Raw genomic sequence first — 20,280 nt, forward strand, 5'->3', positions numbered from 1 at the left:
CTGAAGAAGCTTCTTGGATGAGAAGTGAAACCTCTTCCTCAACGAAAAACCATAATCCACTTACTTTTTTTTTTTTTTTGAAAAAGTACCTTTGAGACACTGATGTTTATTGTTCATTGATGATAATGATGAGATTGCATGATACACAGCACCAACTTCTAGCATCATCTTTATGTGCAGATGGGTTACAAAAAGCATTGTTTAAAAAAAATTGTTTGGAAACATATCCACTTGGCTAGAAACAATGAGAAAGAAGCTTAAAGATGATACCACAAGTCTTGGTTCTGAAACCCATACAGAAAATGGGGAAGCATTCTTATTTCTCAACTGCCAGTATTCCGTTATATGAGGGTGTGCCAGTTAATAAATCAAAACGATTAATAAATAAATGAAGTTTCTTCTTTCATACACCTTTCAATCAGTGTCTATTTAGTCAACCATGCATGCACTCTTCCTTTCCGTACATTTTATATCCCTCAACTACATCTCTATTATTATTAGACATTGAGAAGTGGACTTCAAGCAATGTCTGCCCCTGAGAGCAATCTTCCCTTAAATTTAAATATTGAGAAATCATAGGGATGTATTTCACAAAATATATGTACTGTATATACTTTTCTGGACAGTTTTATGATCTCATCCACTCCCCATCCCCCAAAGTATGAGGAACTGAATATGATTTCATAATTCTTTTGCTTAGGTTACTATTCGGTCACATTGGTTTAGAAGTGAAGGCACCACCTAAAAACTAGGAGACTGAGTTCTAGTCCTGCCTTAAGCATGAAAGCTAGCTGGGTAACTTTGGGCCAGTCAGTCTCATGCAGTCCAACCTACCTCACAGGATTGTTGTTGTTATGGGGAAAATAGGAAGAAGTATTAGATATGTTTGCCACCTTCAGAGATTTAATAGATAATTTAAAGAAATTTTAAAAAATAATAAGGGTGCGATATAAACAAAAAATACATTTTAAAAATATTTTTTGTAAGAAAACAATCTTTAAACTTAATTTTTTAAAAAATGAAAGTATAATACAATAAAACTACAAATTAAGAAGAAAAAGAAAATCTATCTTACATTTTATATTTATCATTAGTCACTGGTTTACCAATTAATTCCCTACTATAATATGAGCAATACAAGATATTATTATAAGATATCATAGAACTGTGATGGTGAACCTATGGCACGTATGCCACAGGTGGCACGCAGAACCATATTGGTGGGCACGCGAGCGTTTCCCTAGCACAGCTCCAGCACGCATGCACGCACTGGCCAGCTGATTTTCGGGCCTTCTGGGCCCACCAGAAGTCAGGAAATGGGCTGCTTCCAGCCTACAGAGGGCCTCCGGGGGTGGTGGGAAAGGCTGTTTTTGTCCTCCCCAGGCTCCTAGAAAGTCTCTGGAGCCTGGGGAGGGCGAAAAACAGGCCTACCAGGTCCACCGTGCCATCACATGCCAAAAGCGGGGAGAGCATGGGGTCACACGCATGCATGGGAGGGGCAGGGTGCATAGAATTATGGGTGTGGGCACGCACACACGCGATCACCCCGCAGATGGCAAAAAGGTTAGCCATCATTGTCATAGAATATCTGCGTGCACGCTCACATTTGCGAACCGGTAGCGAAGGTAAGTGAATACCATCCCTGGTTTTAACCTATTCCAAGCTTGCCAATATGGATTAGCAGCAGTTGTCCCATAGGTGCTGGACTTTTTGGGTTTTCTCTGAAGATGTTTGGCTTCTCATCTAAGAAGCTTCTTCAGCTCTGACTGGATGGTGAGGAATGGAAGGATTTATACTCCTTGCAGACAGCTGGTCATTTGCATTTTTGTAGTGAGCTGTCAAGGCCACCTGGAGCAGTGGTGGATTTCCAATTTTTTTACTACCAGTTCTGTGGGTGTGGCTTGGTGGGCATGGCAGGGGAAGGATACTGTAAAATCTCCATTCCCACCCCACTCCGGGGGAAGGTTACTGCAAAATCCCCATTTCCTCCTGATCAGCTGGGACTTGGGTTGCAGAGAATAGATGGGGGTGGGGCCAGTCAGAATTTTTACTACCGGTTCTCCGAACCACTCAAAATTTCTGCCACCGGTTCTCCAGAACTGGTCAGAACCTGCTAAAACCCACCTCTGACCTGGAGGTTTATCAGAATCATCAGGGTCACCTGAGTGGTGCAAATGGGCGTGAAGCCTTCTTGGAACTGTTGAAAGGACTGTGTTGTAGACTGGAGATAGATGATGCTATATCCCTCTGCCCCCACCCTGTTGAGAGAGGGCTGTTCAATTTTGACACAAATGGCCTCTTTGAGACCCTCAGGCTCCACACCCCTATTAAATTCTAATCAGAAAAATAAAGCACAGCATTTATATTCTATTTATGGGACATAAATACTTTATACATTGAAAAACTATAGAATTCGTGTCTGAGCTATCTGTACTTTTTAAGGAGATTTTTGTGGACCAAATACTTTAGTTTCTTAGAGAGATGGGCATTTTCCGAGTCCTTCACCCACCTAATCTGCTCTGGCTTCTCTTTGTACGTCAGTTTCTCTCAGCCTCCAGGGTTGCCGGGCTTTGAAACAAGATAGAGAAGCCATCTATGTCTGGGTGATTCTGGTGGTTTGTTAGCTTCCTGTTCAAAGAAGCCTTTACAACACGGAAGTTCACTTTGTGAGAGCCTCTACAACCTGACAAGGCTGAGATGAGCCGAAGAACCAAGCCTGAAGGCCGACCGGCACAGGAAAATGTACCTTCCTGCCTCCTTGAGGATCTTGAAAACCAACAAGTATTCGAACTTTTGGGCAGGAAATGCACGGTAATTCTTGTTATTATTCAAGGGAGGAAAGATCATGGAAGAATGTAGACTATTCCGTGAATGGAACAGAGGGAGGAGCTTGCATCTGGGAAAATGAGTGATTATATGCTGGAATTTCATTGATGAATTAGAATGAAAAATAACTTGGACGTTAGAGACCCTATAGGTGAACCAGTGTTTGATTTTCAGCATTATCTTCCTCCTAGAAAGTTGCTCAATGGATAAATGAGAACGTGCTAGAAAATTAGCAGCATTAGCAGGATCATTAATAATTTGAAGTTGATGTAGATCGGATTGGGTTGGCTTAATGTATACAGGGATTTGCCTTACAGCCCCCGTGGCCTTTATAGAATTCCGGTAAGCACATCTCCTAAAAGTCAATTCCTGCTCATTGCATATTTCAGTGTGTTAATCAATCTGAATATTTACATTATGGTCTTTCAATCAGTAGAAATAACAATGGCCTCGATCAAATTAGCTGACAACACTTTTGATACAGATTGTAGAACCTTTGGGAAATTTTCTCTTTGTTTTTTTAAATCTCCCCCAACTTCCATGCAGAAACAAGCGGAGTTTTTTTTTTTTTTAATGCTGAAAACAACAGCTTGGTGTGTGAAGAGGCACATGCCACCTCAAGGCAGGAAGTGGGGAGAGAAAACCACTTCCTCAAAAGGCCTAGCAAAAAGCTCTGGCCAGCTAATGACACACTGCCAGTCCTCAGGTGGGGGTGGGTGGGTGGAAGTCATATCTCCCCTGCCCGTCCCTGTGTCTTGCTAAAAAAAAAAAAAAGACTAGTTCAAAACAATGGGCCAGACAACAGAAGAGGAAATAGCCTTGGTCCTCGACAAACTTGTCAAATAATATTTCCTTTATTGTGAATTATTTACTACATCCGGCCCCATGACTGCATGACAAAATCAGTTTAATTGTTGAAATGTCCTCGCAGTGTATTTTGGGAATGGTAGTTCTTGGGTATATTGAGAATTCTCAATTGGCCATTCTGTCAGCTTTATAATTTGAAGTATCCGAACTGGGTATCAAAATATTAAATAATATTAAGGAATAAATAAATAGCATTACATACACAAACACACACCTCTCTCTCTCTCCCTCCCTTTCTCTCTCTCTCTCACACCCACACCCACAGATAACCAGGATTAAGAACCATAGCCAGGAATAAGAACAGTTCAGCTCACATTTTAAATCAAAATGAAAGCATTCCATTAGCCTACTTTCTGATTCAAAGCATTGTTTCTGTTAGCTTCCAAAATATTCTGAAATATTGTTTGATTCCAAACTATCAAAAACATAAATATAACTTGGATCCTAAGAGAACGAGTAGAGTTACTTTTTGCCTAAAGTGTTCCAAAAGATACCTCATTTAGTTCAGCCTGGCTTATTTCCAGGTAGATAAGCTTGCTTTTTAATGCTCATACATGCTCTTTTGGAGAATGAGGGTCTCTCTAAACATTGCAAAATGGAATGAATGGGGATTGGGCAGTGGAAGAAAGAAGCATTTCTCCAAAACAATATTTTGGATCAGGGGTGGGTTCTACTTATCTTTACTACCGGTTTGCATCAGCAGATCGCTGATGATGACATCTGGGGTGGTGGGTGGGGCCTCCCACTAGTTTTACTACCGGTTCTTGCCAGAACTGGGGGCAACTCACCACTGTTTTGGATGATTCCACTCACTTCCAGAAACTATTCTCAACATCCCCATTCATTCATTCATTCAATCAATCAATCAATCAATCTATATCCTGCTGTAAGCAAAGAAGACTTAATGTTTGATGTATTGCATTGTGTATCGAAATCAACCAGTGTTTCTTATCTTGCCATCGACGTAGAACAATTTTTCTTATCCTTGATAAGTTTAAGATGCGTCAATTTCAACGCCCAGCATTCCTCCGTCAGCATGCTGGCTATGGAAGTTGAAATCAACATATCTTAAAGTTGTTAAGAAATACTGGTAAAGAGCAAGTATTTTCTGAACTTTACTTAAACTTCCCCGTGCGTTATTCCCTTGTAATATATGTTGCTGTACATTGTAGAGCTTCTGTTTTGTGAAATTCATCATATTTGTGACTGAATAATCTTCTCCCATTAACATTTCCTTGGCAATTATATCTGTTTGAAAAGACCAAATCCCCAGGTACGTGTCATTTTTTATCCAATCGGATGATTAATTTGTAACTTTCCCTCTTCCGATAGACCATGGTCACAACGGTGGTCCAACTCTTTCTGGCTTTGCCTCAGAGCAGCAGAAACTGGTCCAAGCAGAGTTCTGGAGTGCTGTGTTTCGTAAAGGATGTCCCTAAACGTTCTTACTTCATCCGCTTGTTTGATCTTAAGGTATCAACTTTTATACTCCATTGTGATATTTTCATTTTCATTTATTTATTTTGTCTAACGTGAACATGATAACAGGTATAAGTATAAAGATAAATATGAACATAGTAAATATGTACGAATAAATTCAGACAGTAGGACATGGAGGGTAGGCATGCTGGTGCGCTTATGCGCGCCCCTTACAGACCTCTTAGGAAAGGGGTGAGGTCAACAGTAGACAGTCTAAGGTTAAAGTTATGGGGGTTTGGGTATGTAACAACAGAGTCAGGTAGTGCATTCCAGGCATTGACCACTCTGTTGCTGAAGTCGTATTTTCTGCAATCGAGTTTGGAGTGGTTTACCTTGAGTTTGTATCTATTGTGTGCTCGTGTATTATTGCAGTTGAAGTTGAAGGAGTCATTTACAGGTAGTACATTGTAGCGGATAATTTTGTGTACTGCGTTTGGGTCAGACCATAGGTGGCGTAGTTCTAGGTTGTCCAAGCCCAAAATTTCAAGCCTGGTAGTGTAAGGTATTTTATTGTGGGCAGAGGAGTGGAGTACTCTTCTCGTGAAATATCTCTGGACTCACTCTATACTTCCCTGCACCTCACTCTGACCAAAGATACATATCTATTGTTCATTCATTGGAATGATGTTCCCCGATATCTATTCTCCAGATGTTTTATTACTAGAATTCTCAACCAGCATATTCTTGTTCAGACAGGAGAAAACCAAAAGCCATGCTTTAATTTGCATTGTTTTCTTGCTATTTTCTGCTAGTTCTCAGATTTACATTGAATTAAGTAATATCCAGTAGGGATTATTAGAAAGCAAGTGAAACAATCTGATGTTTCTAAGTCAGGCAACAGAATGCATTCTCCTCTGCCAATCTGAGCAGGAAGCAAAAACAACTTCTTGACAAGCCATCATACTTGGCTGGTGCATTTCATTCATCTTGCCAGTTGACAAATTATTCTGGGACTACCCAATTAAAGGAGAACACTTCGCTGAATAACTAATTTTATGTGTTAATGAATGTATATAGGTGTGCAGTTAGAAATAATTAATGCAATGCAACGCAACGCAACGCAACACAATGCGACACAACACAACACAATACATCTCTCCATAGTGGGGAAGGACTAGATAATCTAATTTATGTGCCTGCTGTCTACCATTCTTTCTGGACCATTATTGTCTATTGGGAAAAGACAAAACAACTGCTCCCAGTTCCTTTGACTCATTCTCTTAAGAGATTTGAATGGAACATCCTTTCATATACACCTTGATCTAGATCTGTGTCTGGTGTAAACACATACAGTACCCACTCCCCATATTATCAAATCTCCTGAAATTCAGTAAGATCAGATCACTGAAATCTCATGAATTGTGTTCTCAGGCAAGCTCAAGATCTTGCCTGAGAATGCTGAAACCTCATGAATTACAAAGAAAATTTAAATGTTATTTATGAACATCTCTTTGGGGTAGCATCCTTTGGAGTAATACCCACAAGAACCATGCATCTGGCTTACTCACCATATCTCAGATGTGTGTATTAATTTGTACATCAAAATATGTATTTGTGTAAGGATATACACATATTTTGATGTACAAATTAATAGTGTTGAAACTGAAAGCATCTAGCACCATTCCCACTAGCATCAATAGCATCAGAGGTGGATTGCAAGAAACATTCTTCCAGATACAGGCCACAAAATTGGGAGACAAAGAAACTGAGTTCTCCTTATCTAATCATTTTTTGTCCTCTAAACATCTGAAGACCAAATGGAATTACCCTCCTTGTGTCTTATTTTACATTCAATAGTAGGGCAACAGAGAACCATCATTGTTGGTTGCAAATTATGCCTGCATTCACTAACGTCTCACACAAATACATCCAGATTTAAAATATTTGTACTCAGTACTAATTATACTTGAATGGGAAATCACCAGGGAATTCCAGAACTGTAGTCTAAGTGGGATGGGGGGGAAAATCCAAATGAAAAGACATGACAAACCATTTCCATATTATTGCTAAAAAAATTAGGGTTGAGTTCATGTTGGTTGTGAACTGGAGTTTAGATCGACTTGAAGGATACTTCATCTTTCTGACATGGTCTTAAGTAGGAAAAAGCAGTTTGTGAATTAATAAGCATATTTGCCTATTTTTTGTTTTGATGCAGCAGCAGAAGATGATCTGGGAGCAAGAGTTGTACAACCAGATGGTCTATGTTGCTCCCACCACCTTTTTCCACACCTTTTTAGGAGATGTGAGTACTTGAATATGGGCGGGTGAATCACTATGGACATATGTGGTCAGACTGACATATGACTCTGTGGAAGAGAAAAATCTAGAATAGAAGAATTCATGCTTTTAGAAAACAAAGTCTTCTTTTGCAGTCCCAAAGGCAATACTTTAAAAAGATAATATCTGAGTAGAGTATTTTGTTAAAACTTTATAGATCGGTTAAAACAGAACAAAGACAAAAAGACAAAAAGAAAACAATGAACAACAGCAACAATAATTAAACATAAAGGTTTTATCTTCTTCCAGGAAGAATGTTTGTGTGGGTGTGTAGTTTCATATCTAAATGATATATTAGCTAAGAGTTTCAATAAAAGATGACCACATTTCATTGTAATCATCCATACATAATTTTAATTTATAAGCAACCCACTCATAATATCAGGTCTTCAATCGACTGAATAATCGGGGCCATGCATTTGTCTTTCCCAATATTGAAAGACTAGTTTCTTAGCAAAAAGAAGATAGATCTATACAGCTGTTTTAAAATTCAATCTTTTTAATGCTTGCTTTAAACAGAATTGTTTCCCCATATTTGTTTTAAAAACGTATTTCTAAATCCCTATCTAGAAATGTCTCAATGAGGATTTGCAGAATTGTGATTCAGTGTAATGCCTTATCACATAGATGTTGTGCTGCATATTCTTGCAGGAGTGCAGTGTGGGACTAAACTTTGCTGATCAGCAAGAGGCACAATCTTTTCAACAAATGGTGGAAGAGAAGATCAAGAAGAGGAGCCAGAGGGGTAGGTAGGAGGTCCCTACCAGGAGATGTAACTCCAGGGGATGCTTTTTGTCTGAATCCCATTTCTTCAGGAAATATTTGTCCCCTTCAAAAGATTACTTTGGTGAGAGACCCAGTTATACCTTAGAAATTAATGCAAGTAAGGAGTTGTGTTTCCGGAAAAATATTACTTTGATTATGGGTCTTTTCACAGCCTAGAATTCAGAGAAAGGAAATTGATCATTAGATACTATTCCATTAAAAAAATGAAAGTCTAGCTGCTTTTGGTCTTGGAGCATTCCAAATGCATTATTAAAAAGAGAAAGTGGAAAGAAATTACAATAAAGAAAATGCTTCCCTTTATTGGGAATGCAAATGCAATGCGGCAGTAGTGAAATCCAATTTTTTTTACTACTGGTTCTGTGGGTGTGGCTTAATGGGCATAGTGTGGCTTGGTGGGCATGGCAAGGGAAGGATACTGCAAAATCTCCATTCCCACCCCACTCCAGGGGAAGGATATTGCAAAAACTCCATTCCCACCTCACTCTGGGACCAGCCAGAGGTGGTATTTGCTGGTTCTCTGAACTACTCAAAGTTTCCGCTACCGGTTCTCTAGAACCTGTCAGAATCTGCTGGATTTCACCCCTGAAATACGGGATATTCATAGCCACAAACTGATTTCTGCAGAATTAGTCTGAAATTTAGGCTAATATTTGTACGGAAATATACTTATTTTGCTTCCAGAAAAATATACATTTGGACTCTTTACCCCACATGGTTGTTTCCTAATGTTAGGATTTATAACATATATAGAATCGAATCGAATCGAATCGAATCGAATCGAATCGAATAGAATAGAATAGAATAGAATAGAATAGAATAGAATTCTTTATTGGCCAAGTGTGATTGGACACACAAGGAATTTGTCTTTGGTTCATATGCTCTCAGTGTACATAAAAAGAAAAGATACATTCGTCAAGAATCATAATGTATCACTTAATGATAGTCATAGGGTACAAATCAGAGGTGGGATTCATTTACCTTCCCTACCGGTTCACAAATGTGAGTCAATGTGCCACCTATGCACATGGCCTTCTGTGCATGCGCAGTAGTCATGCATTACGTTCGGGTGGGTGGGCGGAGCCTCCCGCAGTCGCCGCTACTGGTTTGCGTGATCCGGACAGAACCGGCTGGATACCACCACTGGTACAAATAAGCAGTCAAATTGTACTAGGAAACAATCAATATAAATCGTAAGAATACAAGCAACAAGTTACAGTCATACAGTCATAAGTGGGAGGAGATGGGTGATAGGAACGATGAGAAGATTAATAGTAGTGCAGACTTAGTGAATAGTTTGACATTACTGAGGGAATTATTTGTTTAGCAGTGATGGCGTTTGGGAAAAAACTGTCCTTGTGTCTAGTTGTTCTGGTGTGCAATGCTCTATAGCGGTGTTTTGAGGATAGCAGTTGAAACAGTTTATGTCCAGGATGTGAGGGTTCTATAAATATTTTCACAGTCCTCTTTTTGACTCATGCAGTATACAGGTCCTCAATGGAAGGCAGGTTGGTAGTAATTGTTTTTTCTGCAGTTCTAATTATCGTCTGAAGTCTGTATCTGTCTTGTTTATTTATAAACAATATTTAATCCTAAAATGATTTCTTCTCAACCTTCAGATCAGGGGTGAAATCCAGCAGGTTCTGACAGGTTCTGGAGAACCGGTAGTGGAAATTTTGAGCAGTTCGGAGAACCGATAGCGGAAATTTTGAGTAGTTTGGAGAACTGGCAAATACCACCTCTGGCTGGCCCCAGAGTGGGGTGGGAATGGAGATTTTGCAGTATCCTTCCCCTGCCATGCCCACTAAGCCATGCCCACAAAGCCACACCCACAGAACCGGTAGTAAAAAATTTTGGATTTCACCACTGCTTCAGATCATCCAAATCATTCAGATTAAGAAGAAAAAACTTCTCACCTGCCTCCATTGTTGATACTTTTGGCAAATTTAAGATCATTGTCCTCTTTCACTGATACCTTATTTAGGAGGTGGGATGAGGGGGTAGAGCCTGGCTTCCAACCTGGACAAACAAATGAATTGAGCCCCTTATTAATAAGATGATGCTGTTGGGAACTTTTGACTGTGCTAGATGGTGTGAAGGTCTCCCTCAGTCTAAAAATGTTTCTGACTTTCCAGGACTAGGCAGATATAACTGAAAATAGCAATAGCAATAGCTCTTGACTTATATACCACTTCACAGAACTTTACAGCCCCCTCTAAGTGGTTTACAGAGTCAGCATCTTGCCCCCAACAATCTGGGTCCTCATTTTACCTAGCTCAGAAGGATGGAAGGCTGAGTCAACCTTGAGCTGGTGAGACTTGAATTGCCAAATTGCAGTCAGCTGGCAGTCAGCAGAAGTAGCCTTTTAACCACTGCGCCATCGCAGCTCAATATAAAATATATTTATATTTTCTCAGAAATACTATGTAATGTTCAGACTCTTAGGCAGGTTTGCAGCAAGGACCTTGATAATGACTTGTGACAAAATTCTCCTGTTTTTTTTTCAAGGAAACCCAACTGTGCTCAAACTAAATAGAACAAACCCCATACTGTATTTTGCCAAATCATCTACACACTTGAGAGAAAGAGCATGAAACATTTTACTATTAATGTTCTATATTTTTTTTCTGTTTTACAGATAACAGACAATTGCCACCGCCACCTCCTCCAGTGAATGGTGGTATGTATCCCTTGTATTTTCTCATAATCTGTTCATTATTTACTTTTTACAACAAGCTCCTTCCTGATGTGTATCAGCTACTGTGTTTTCCCCAAAATAAGACCCTGTCTTATATTTTTTTGAACCCTGAAATAAGCGCTTGGCCTTATTTTCAGGGAGGTCTTATTACTTTGGGGTGCGTGGAGCAAGACGGGGCTCCATTTGCCGTCTTATCTGATTTCCAGCTCCATCGCGTTTCTCGCCATTGTGTGCAGGGAAACAAGTTGTACTGTAAAAAAACACTTCTCGCGAGTTCAATCAATTAATTTCAACTTCTCGAACACCCACCCCTTCACTAGTTCGGGGGAAGGCTTATTTTCAGAGGGGGGGGGCTTATTTTAGCGCATGCACTCAAAAGCCTGGTTGGGCTTATTATCCAGGGAGGTCTTATTTTCGGGAAAACACGGTAGAAATGCTGGGAGTAGAGTAGTCCTTAACATCAGTAGGAAGGGTGGACAGAATTTCTGATAATAACAATTTAGCTGTAAATTATACTTACTGTGGTTTGTTCTCATTGGCAGAGAGAATGGAAAATCACTGCTGTAATTACAGTGGGATCCTAGAAAGATTGAATTAGAGCATATAGACAGCAGTGCTGATTATGAGAAGTTCTTAGCCAGTCCAGTTTTAGAAAAGACTATGTCAATGCAAATAATTGGCCGGAAAGAGTAGACACTGAACTATTTACTGACCATCAGTCTTTTTTGCTTTTATTAGATAGAAAAGCAACTTTCTCACGGTCCCCCCTTTCTGGAGTTGATATGAATGGTAAGCATTCTGGTAAAAGTTTGGTTGCAGACTTCTAAGGACACGTATACTTTTTGTCATAGAGTTTGCATCAATAGAGCATAAAAACGTGAAACAATTTTCTTTATCTTCTTAAAATGTATTTGGGACTATGGGAGTTGAATTTAGGATAGCTGGAAGATATCAGGCCAGGAGAAATCAATATAGAATGTGAAAATAAACTCAAAAATATACAATAAGACAAACAGTCAATTAAAATATTTCTAGTAAAAGAGCTTTTTAGCTCTTTGAAAATATCCGAAGAGATACAATAGGCATAGGCAACACAAGAATCTCCAGATATTATTGGAGTTCCAGCACCCTTAGGAAGAATGGTGATGAGTGAAGGGGCTGAGGGTTCAGCATGCTCTGAATGCTATTGGTTACAAACATATGTGCGATTCCATTTTTCCTTAAAACTGTTTCTCCATAAGAGCTCCTAGATTTGCTAAAATTCCACAACCAATAACACAGTCAGGTTGAGGAAGGAAGGGAGGGAGGAAGGGAGGGAGGAAGATTGTATGAGTTGTCAGGTGTTGTGATGGTAGTTGCAAGGAAACTGATCATTATCTCATCCTTATCTTGTGTTTCCCAAAGGACCTTGCTCACAGCCAAATTCCCCTTCCACTCCACTGTCTCTGGCAACCGTTGATATACAGAATCCTGACATCACTTTTTCCCGCTATCGTGGTCTCCCAATCCCAACTGCAGTAGATAAGAAGAAGGGGAAAAAGAAGATTTCTAAGGCTGACATTGGTGCTCCTTGTGGATTTAAGTGAGTCCTTCTGGAGCTGTTCTAGATTTCTTAGTTCTCAGTCCCTTTGGTGGGCCTCCAGACTGACAAAAAGGCAGCTGCCCGTATTCACTGAGTATGGAGCACCTAAAAACTCTGCACTTCTTTCTGTCTCCAAATTTAGATGGCCAACTAAGTGTATCTTTTCTGCCAATCATTTCACTGGCCATGACATCGGTCAAATCCAGCTCTGTGAGGAGCAAGAGTGATGGCCTTCACCTAACTGGATGTCTTCTGTGATTCCTTTTCAGGCACATCCAGCACATCGGATGGGATCCCAGCAGCGGGTTTGATGTACGTAGCCTTGGCAGTTCAATTAGAAAAGATATAGTTCTGTGAGATCTCTTGGGTGTGAAATTAAACTTTTGAGTTGTTGCAGCTCAATTGTTTTATGCGTGAGTTGGCCATTTACCCCATGCAGTGGCAGTCATGAAGCACGCTCTCTTAGTTTTTGCGTGTACATTCAGTTTGAAGGTTTCCTTGCATCCAATTGCTGTGCAACCATGATAGATTGATGCGAAAAAGAAGACAAAGTAAAACTGGTTTACAACTTAATTCAACTTAAACTGCTCTCCTAAATACTCAGTTCAATAGGGCAAGTGTGAACCAGAGGTTTCTTTAATACTAAGGAATTTCCCTCGGTCTGTTTAAGTCTATGAAGTAGTCTTTAGTACAGCTGGTGCTCTTTATTTCTTTGGCCTCATTTGGATGCTGGAACAAAAGCTGGAACAAGGGAAGAAAGAAAGGAAATAATTCATTCCTCTTCCCTCAACTACTTTCCATGCTGCCTTTTCCCTTCTATGAGCCATTTATTATTTTCCTTGCAGGAGTTATCTTTCACCTGCACCCGCCCCTCCAACAAAAAAACCAACTGCCAGGAACTCTGCATGGCAGTTTGTGTGTGTATATTGGGAGTGGTGATGCAGGGGGAGGCACTGTTGCAAAATATGTATGTATGTATGTATGTATGTATGTATGTATGTATGTATGTATGTATGGCTCAGGCTTTAGAACCATTTGGTTACAACGGTTTTAGGTAATAATTGGGGCTCCAATTTGCATTGGGATTGCCTTATCCCTTCTTGCAAAGTAATTCCATACACAAAACCGTCATGATATATATGCCTGTCCTGGATCATTTTTACTAGCTTAAAAAGATTGTTATTAAATTATCAGCCCCACGAATACATGTTGACATATTTTTATTTCAGTTGAACAACTTGGACCCTGATTTGAAGACATTCTTCTCTAAGGCGGGAATCAGTGATGCTCAGTTGACTGATGCTAAAACTTCAAAGATTATCTATGAATTCATTGAAGGTCAAGGAGGGTTGGAAGCTGTCAAGGAAGAACTGAGACGACAAGGTGAGTTGCTGGAGGAGAAAAAAAATCTATCTTGACTCCCAGGTGACTTTGATCTCTTTAATTTGATTTGAACCAATCAGTGGTTCCATACCCTGGTATTTATTACCGTTGCGCCACCTGCTGAAAGATGTGCATATCTGAGTAACTGGTCTGGGTTTGGATGCATTGATTGATTTAAGGAGGAGTAATTATATAGAATAGAATAGAATAGAATAGAATTTTTTATTGGCCAAGTGTGATTGGACACACAAGGAATTTGTCTTGGTGCATATCCTCTCAGTGTACAGCCACCCTGAGTCTCCGGAGAAAGGTGGCATATAAATTGAACTAATAAATAAATACATAAAAGAAAAGATACATTATCAAGAATCATAAGGTACAACACTTAAAGATAGTCATAGCGTACAAATAAGCAATCAGGAAACAATATCAATATCAATATTAATCTCTATAGTAAAAATAAAAAGGAATCTTGCGATACTTTAGAGAGCAATATATTTATTTATTTTCGATTTATGTAGCCACCCATCTCTTAATCTGGGCAGCTCCCACAGTTAAAAACAGTAACGGCATATGGAATAGTACCAAATTCTTTATACATGATATTTTATGCATGTTTATGCATGTTATTTTAAATTTATATTTATATTTGAATTCATTTTATAGAAGTCAGACCAATGATCCACCTAGCATAGTCAGCTGTGAGTGGTAGTTTAAAGGTAAAGATGCTTTTGAGATTGATATTGGCATCCAGATGAATGCAACCATGCAGATTTCATAGAACAGTATGGAAATACTTATGTATATAGAATACATAAAGTACAATCTGTACTTTTTTATATTTCCTTAGCTTTTGGAATTTATCATTTTTTAATTTATCTAGAATTACCTTAAGAAAGCCTGTTACACATCTGATGAAGTTTGTACCCAATGTAGGCATTGTGCAACTAATCATTTTGTCTTTATACAGAACATTTGTTGTTCTTACTGATTTAGCACACCAATATCATGAGTTTGAATGTTCATTTTTTTTCCCCCAGGTCCAAGTCATCCCCCACCCCCGCCCCCACATCGTGCAAGCACTCATCCCCCAACTAGTGGGCAAGGCCGCAGTGGTCCCTTACCACCTCTCCCAGGTGCTCCTATGATGTCAAATAGGGGAGATGTCCCCTCCCCACCACAATCTTCTAGGCGACCTCCCTGCCCCCAGTGGGGACCACCTCCACCCACTTCACGTTCTGGATCACATCCTCCTCCCCCACCCCCATTTGCGTCAGGCCCACCTCCACCCCCACCCCCTCCACCACCCCCACCCCCTCCTTCATTCCAGGATTCTGCACCATGTCCCCCTCCTCCTCCTCCTTCTGGAGGGCTCGGATCATTGGGGACCCAGCCGCCTGCTATCTCTTCAGGGCGTGGTGCACTGCTGGACCAGATACGCCAAGGAATACAGCTCAACAAGGTGAGATGGTCTTGTTTTAAATGTTATTTATTTATTACTTTTATTATTATATTAATTTATGGCACAGTTTTCTACTTATTTTGACCCTCGAGGCAGCTTAAAAATAAGGTAAAATTACAGAATAGAAAATAATAATATAAATACAATAAAACTAAACCAAAACTAAAATCAGCATTAAAAGTATATCTAAAGGTTGATTGTTGTATATCTTAGGGAAACTAGCAAATCAAAGGAAAACCTGGTCTAATCTTCTTCACCTAATATCTAGTGTTCTAGATAGAAGGAATATTTATATATAGAATTGTATTTAATTATGGTAGTTTCTCTGTTGTTTTCAATCTGAGTTGACACAAGTTTAGCATGTATCTTTAAAAATACTGAGATTACCACTTATATCCACTTATGTAATATCAATTAATACTAGTTCAGTTTTCAAGAAGCACAAAAGGAACTGCAAATTCTTAATAAGAGTTCTAGAGAGCTTCAGCATAGGAAGCTCTACTTAATATCACTAAAGCACTGGGAGACCTTGGGCCAATTACTCTCTCTCAGTTCAACCCATCTCACAGAATGGTTCTTGTGGGAAAAATAGGAGGAAGGAATATTAGTTATGTTCACTGCCTTGAGTTATTTGCAAACAATAATAAATGCAGGTTAAAAGTAATAAATAAATACATAAATACATAAATACACATATGTATGTTTCATGCATCTTAGACACCCGACGTTGTGGACTCTTCACCTTCTAATCAGAGTTCTGAAGGCCTGGTAGGGGCTCTTATGCATGTGATGCAAAAGAGGAGCAAAGTCATCCATTCTTCAGGTGAGTCTTGTGTATATCCATATGCTATTTCTTACTTTCAGGCTCATACACTTACATATAATTTCTAAAGCTTCCAAAAGTTCAGAGCTTTGTGATTATTTGGAACTATAAAAACAAAGCAAAGCTTTGAGGAAGATCCAGTGCCATTTTGTGAGAAGTTCAACTTCAAGTCAGGCTGTGTTGCCCTGGTGTTGGATCAAAAGACATGGGGATCAAGACAACTGAAATGAGTGTTGGAGAGGGAGATCTGTATATGCACATCCATATATAGCTGAGCAGCTGTTGTGCTGACATTCTTGAAATGCTAATCAGCTTTGGGTCCCTGTTTTACTGTATTTTCCTGTTCTGCTGTATTCATAGATGAAGATGAAGACAATGGCGATGAAGATGATGACGATGAATGGGATGACTGAGCCTAGAATTGCACCTGACACCAAGTTTGATCCTTCTTTCAGCCTGTTGCCAGAGGCATTTAATCGGATGATGACTCTGCCAGAATTCTTCCCTCCCCATTTCTGCAGATACTTCTGGAATCCCAGTAAGGCAGAGGCAGTCTGCTTCAATGAGGGCAGCAAAGGGGTTATTTTCCCATCCTCCTTTTCAAAATCACTTAGGCCTAAGCATATTCTTCTCCCTCACCTGTGCACCTGGATGCCTTTGACGGTTTTAGAAAGTAAGGTTGTAATTCTATCTCTTTGAGCCCTCCAATTTTGACCATTCATAATCTCCTGCATTTATTTTTCTAAGAGTTGTATCATCTTTCAGCCAACCCTTTCCTGAACCTTTCTTTTGCTTACCTAATTGTGTTCCCCCCCAAAGTTTTGAAGCCCAAATGCAAGCATGAGAAAGACAAAAATGTAAGCAAGTTTTTATTTTTTGAAATAAAATCCCTTGTATGCTGTTAACTCATACTGAAACTTTATTTAAATTATTTGCACATATTTCAAAAGAATGCATTGGCACTATGGGGAACTGATTTCTATTCTTTACAAAAAACATATGCTTATTTATATTTTACCAGCATGAACTGAAATATAAAAAGGTAAAGGTTCCTCTCGCACATATGTGCTAGTCGTTCCCGACTCTAGGGGGCAGTGCTCATCTCCGTTTCAAAGCCAAAGAGCCAGCACTGTCCGAAGACATCTTCGTGGTCATGTGGCCAGCATGACTAAATGCCACAGGCGCACGGAACACTGTTACCTTCCCACCAAAGGTGGCCCTTATTTTTCTACTTGCATTTTTTACATGCTTTCGAACTGCTAGGTTGACAGAAGCTGGGACAAGTAACGGGAGCTCACCCCGTTACACCGCACTAGGGATTTGAACCGCTGAACTGCCGACCTTTCAATCGACAAGCTCAGTGTCTTCGTCACTGAGCCATCGCGTCCCCAAACTGAAATATACATATATGCATAAATACACACACACACATATATATACGCACACATACATGCCACATATGTACTGGAAATTATAGTATTTTCAATAGATTTGTTTGAGAAATTCTTTTATTCCCAAAAGATGGAGTGATTTGTCATTTCTCTCCTTAAACCAGCATTCCGAAGTCATATTAGTCTGTGGTTTTCCAGCCGCTGGATTCAAGTTAGCACACACAGAATTTTGCTGTACTACCTGAGATTATAGAAACTGTTTTCTGAATGGCAGCAGGCTTGGAATGGGGACTGTTGACTGAGAAGATGGGAAAACCTTATTTCATGCACTGTTCAGGAAAAGGAAATGTACATTTATATGAATGTGTTTATTAGATTAAAAATAAAAATTCATTCTAAACTTAATTTGAGTCAACTACTTTTTAAAATATTGGCTGAAATTAAATTATCAAATTTCATGTTATTCTCTTCTGATATAAGATTTTAGCCATTTAAAAATAGTTTTAATTGTAGAAGAGTTTGGATATTATTTAAGGCATTGGGGTGCTCTGTTGCACTTTGTCTAGTTCCCCACAGTAAATTCAGGTTCAATTTTTGAAATTTTGGCATCATGGAAACTATTTAGACAATGTAAACAACCATCACAAGATCCATTTTTTTCAATTCAAATACACAATTTAAATCTTTGGAGAGATACCTCAGTTGTAAAGAAATGCCTCTTTTCAACCTAATATAACAAAAGTCTTTGAAGACTGATTTACAACAGGATTCCATTTTTTTCTATCTGTCAGATGGCATTAGTCTCAGAGTGCTGAATTCTTCCAGACAGCTGCTGAAAATATAGCAATTTATTCATAATTTTTACAATTGAGAAGATCATGCAGTTCTAACACTGGATGGTAAAGATAACTATCCAATTTTGCAGAGTCAGATCAGGGAGATAAAGAAACACAAGGAGTTAAAAAAACAACCCAAAGATCAAATGGTAATAGAGGACTGGAGCAAGATTGTCCTGACCAGTTGAAAATGAGTTACCAGCAAATATTTCACTACCAGTTCAGTGCCAGTTAAGACATTTTAAAAATAGACCTCGGCACTCATGAGACCAAGCTGGGTGGGACAAATTAAGATTTCATAATTATTTGAAGAGATGGGGAAATCAGATTGTACTATTTCACAAACTTTTAGTAACAAACACGGACTGTGATGCAAAAAGATAATTGTGATGGTAATTTGGTTATCTGAATCCTTATATATAGGCATAGGTTTCTATTACTACCATCTGCCCCCAAAGCTGGTAAATAAACCAATTGGCTATATTTCTTCTATAAAATTTTAAAAAACACAAAATGGGAAGCAGCATTTCTCCAGGGGAGACTTCCCCAGTATAATGCCATCTGTATTTATTGGATTATATTTTTACCAGTCCATTAGAATATTTAACTGTAATTTGAGGAAACAATACAAGTTTCATGCTAATACTGTTTGATGGCTTCAAATGGAATAAAACTACTTTAGACTTTATTTTTGATTTGAGGGCAAAAGAGGCAAGAGTAGTGCTACAAATAGGAAATGCCAGATTTAATGGGTAATGGCTTGAGCAGTGCTTTAAGTTTATTTATTAACTGCAATTAACATGATATTTCCAGAGATTCTGAGCAGATTCTAGAATTAATAAGATAAAAATAAAAATAAATCCATGTATCTATAATCAGTTTGATGCACTATCATTAATGATAGCATGATCTTATTTGTCCCCAAAGCCTTTCTTGAAAAGCTGTTTCTTATATAGTTCATTAAGAAATATTCAGACTAGTGTAGTACATGCAGCCCATCTGAATACACAAGTGCATGAAAATGCAACAGCATGCTATGGTGGGCTAAACAACGATGTACCAAATACCAGTATATTAATGTATAATACTAATATAATGGCCACATGGCCCAGGATATCTGTCGGACTATCTGCAACCAGCAACAGCTTCCCATCTCCCGGTGCGTTCTCACAGGGAAGGCCTACTCAGGGTGCCGTCAGCTAAACAATGTCGGCTGGCGACCCCCAGAGGTAGAGCTTTCTCTGTGGGCGCACCCACCCTTTGGAATCAACTCCCCCTGGGGCTGCGGTTGGCCCCTGACCTTCGCACTTTCCGCCGCAAACTAAAAACATGGCTGTTCAAATTGCCCAGCCTGGACTGATGGGGTTTTGATTATTTTTAATGTGTTTTATGGGTTTAATATGTATTTTTAACATGTTTTTTATTGGATTGGGATTGTATTTCTTAATTGTTGTGAGCCGCCCTGAGTCCCATGGAAACAGGGCGGCATACAAATCAAATCAAATAAATAAATAAATAAATAAATAAATAAATAAATAAATAAATAAATAAATAAAATAATAACCAATATACCAAGAGTTAGGATACACATTTTCCTGATCAAAAATTACCCAAGAATTAGATATACTCTGCCTGTTGTCTTTGAAATTGTAACAATATTCCATGAAAAAAAATAACTGCTCAAAATCGAACAGATTTGGGTTATAAAATAGAAGTTTTAGTGAAGCTGTGTGCATGTGAAGTGTGCATTTACAAGTAGTCCTCGACTTACAGCACTTCATTTAGTGACCATTCAGTTACAAAGGCACTGAAAAAGTGACCTATGACTTTTTCACTTATGACTGTTGCGGCTTCCCCATGGTCACATGATCAA

The 20,280-nt window shown here is 39.0% G+C and overlaps 1 protein-coding gene across 2 annotated transcripts; it reads left to right on the plus strand.

The window, feature by feature from the left end:
* The first annotated feature begins 2,260 nt into the window (after positions 1–2,260).
* Positions 2,261–17,085, plus strand: WAS (WASP actin nucleation promoting factor). 2 transcript variants are annotated; one of them, XM_034434023.3, is made up of 12 exons: positions 2,261–2,811; positions 5,026–5,166; positions 7,328–7,414; positions 8,101–8,194; positions 10,871–10,912; positions 11,669–11,719; positions 12,335–12,512; positions 12,782–12,824; positions 13,742–13,895; positions 14,936–15,357; positions 16,075–16,180; positions 16,541–17,085. In XM_034434023.3, the coding sequence occupies exons 1-12, from the start codon at positions 2,698–2,700 to the stop codon at positions 16,591–16,593; spliced, it is 1,485 nt and encodes a 494-aa protein (XP_034289914.3). In that variant the 5' UTR covers positions 2,261–2,697; the 3' UTR covers positions 16,594–17,085. The 2 variants fall into 2 exon arrangements, with proteins under 2 accessions (XP_034289914.3, XP_087742744.1); XM_087886618.1 differs by having other exon boundaries at positions 7,331–7,414.
* The last annotated feature ends 3,195 nt before the right edge of the window (positions 17,086–20,280 follow it).

Source organism: Pantherophis guttatus, chromosome 2 (assembly GCF_059756535.1).
Source record: "Pantherophis guttatus breed Tessera chromosome 2, ASM5975653v1, whole genome shotgun sequence".
NCBI lineage: Eukaryota > Metazoa > Chordata > Lepidosauria > Squamata > Colubridae > Pantherophis > Pantherophis guttatus.

Coding starts and splice junctions, on each gene's coding strand:
- WAS (XM_034434023.3), top strand. CDS start 2,698: ATGAGCCGAAGAACCAAGCCTGAAGGCCGACCGGCACAGGAAAATGTA. Junction 15,358..16,074: donor AAGGAATACAGCTCAACAAG/GTGAGATGGTCT, acceptor CATGCATCTTAG/ACACCCGACGTTGTGGACTC. Junction 16,181..16,540: donor CAAAGTCATCCATTCTTCAG/GTGAGTCTTGTG, acceptor CTGTATTCATAG/ATGAAGATGAAGACAATGGC.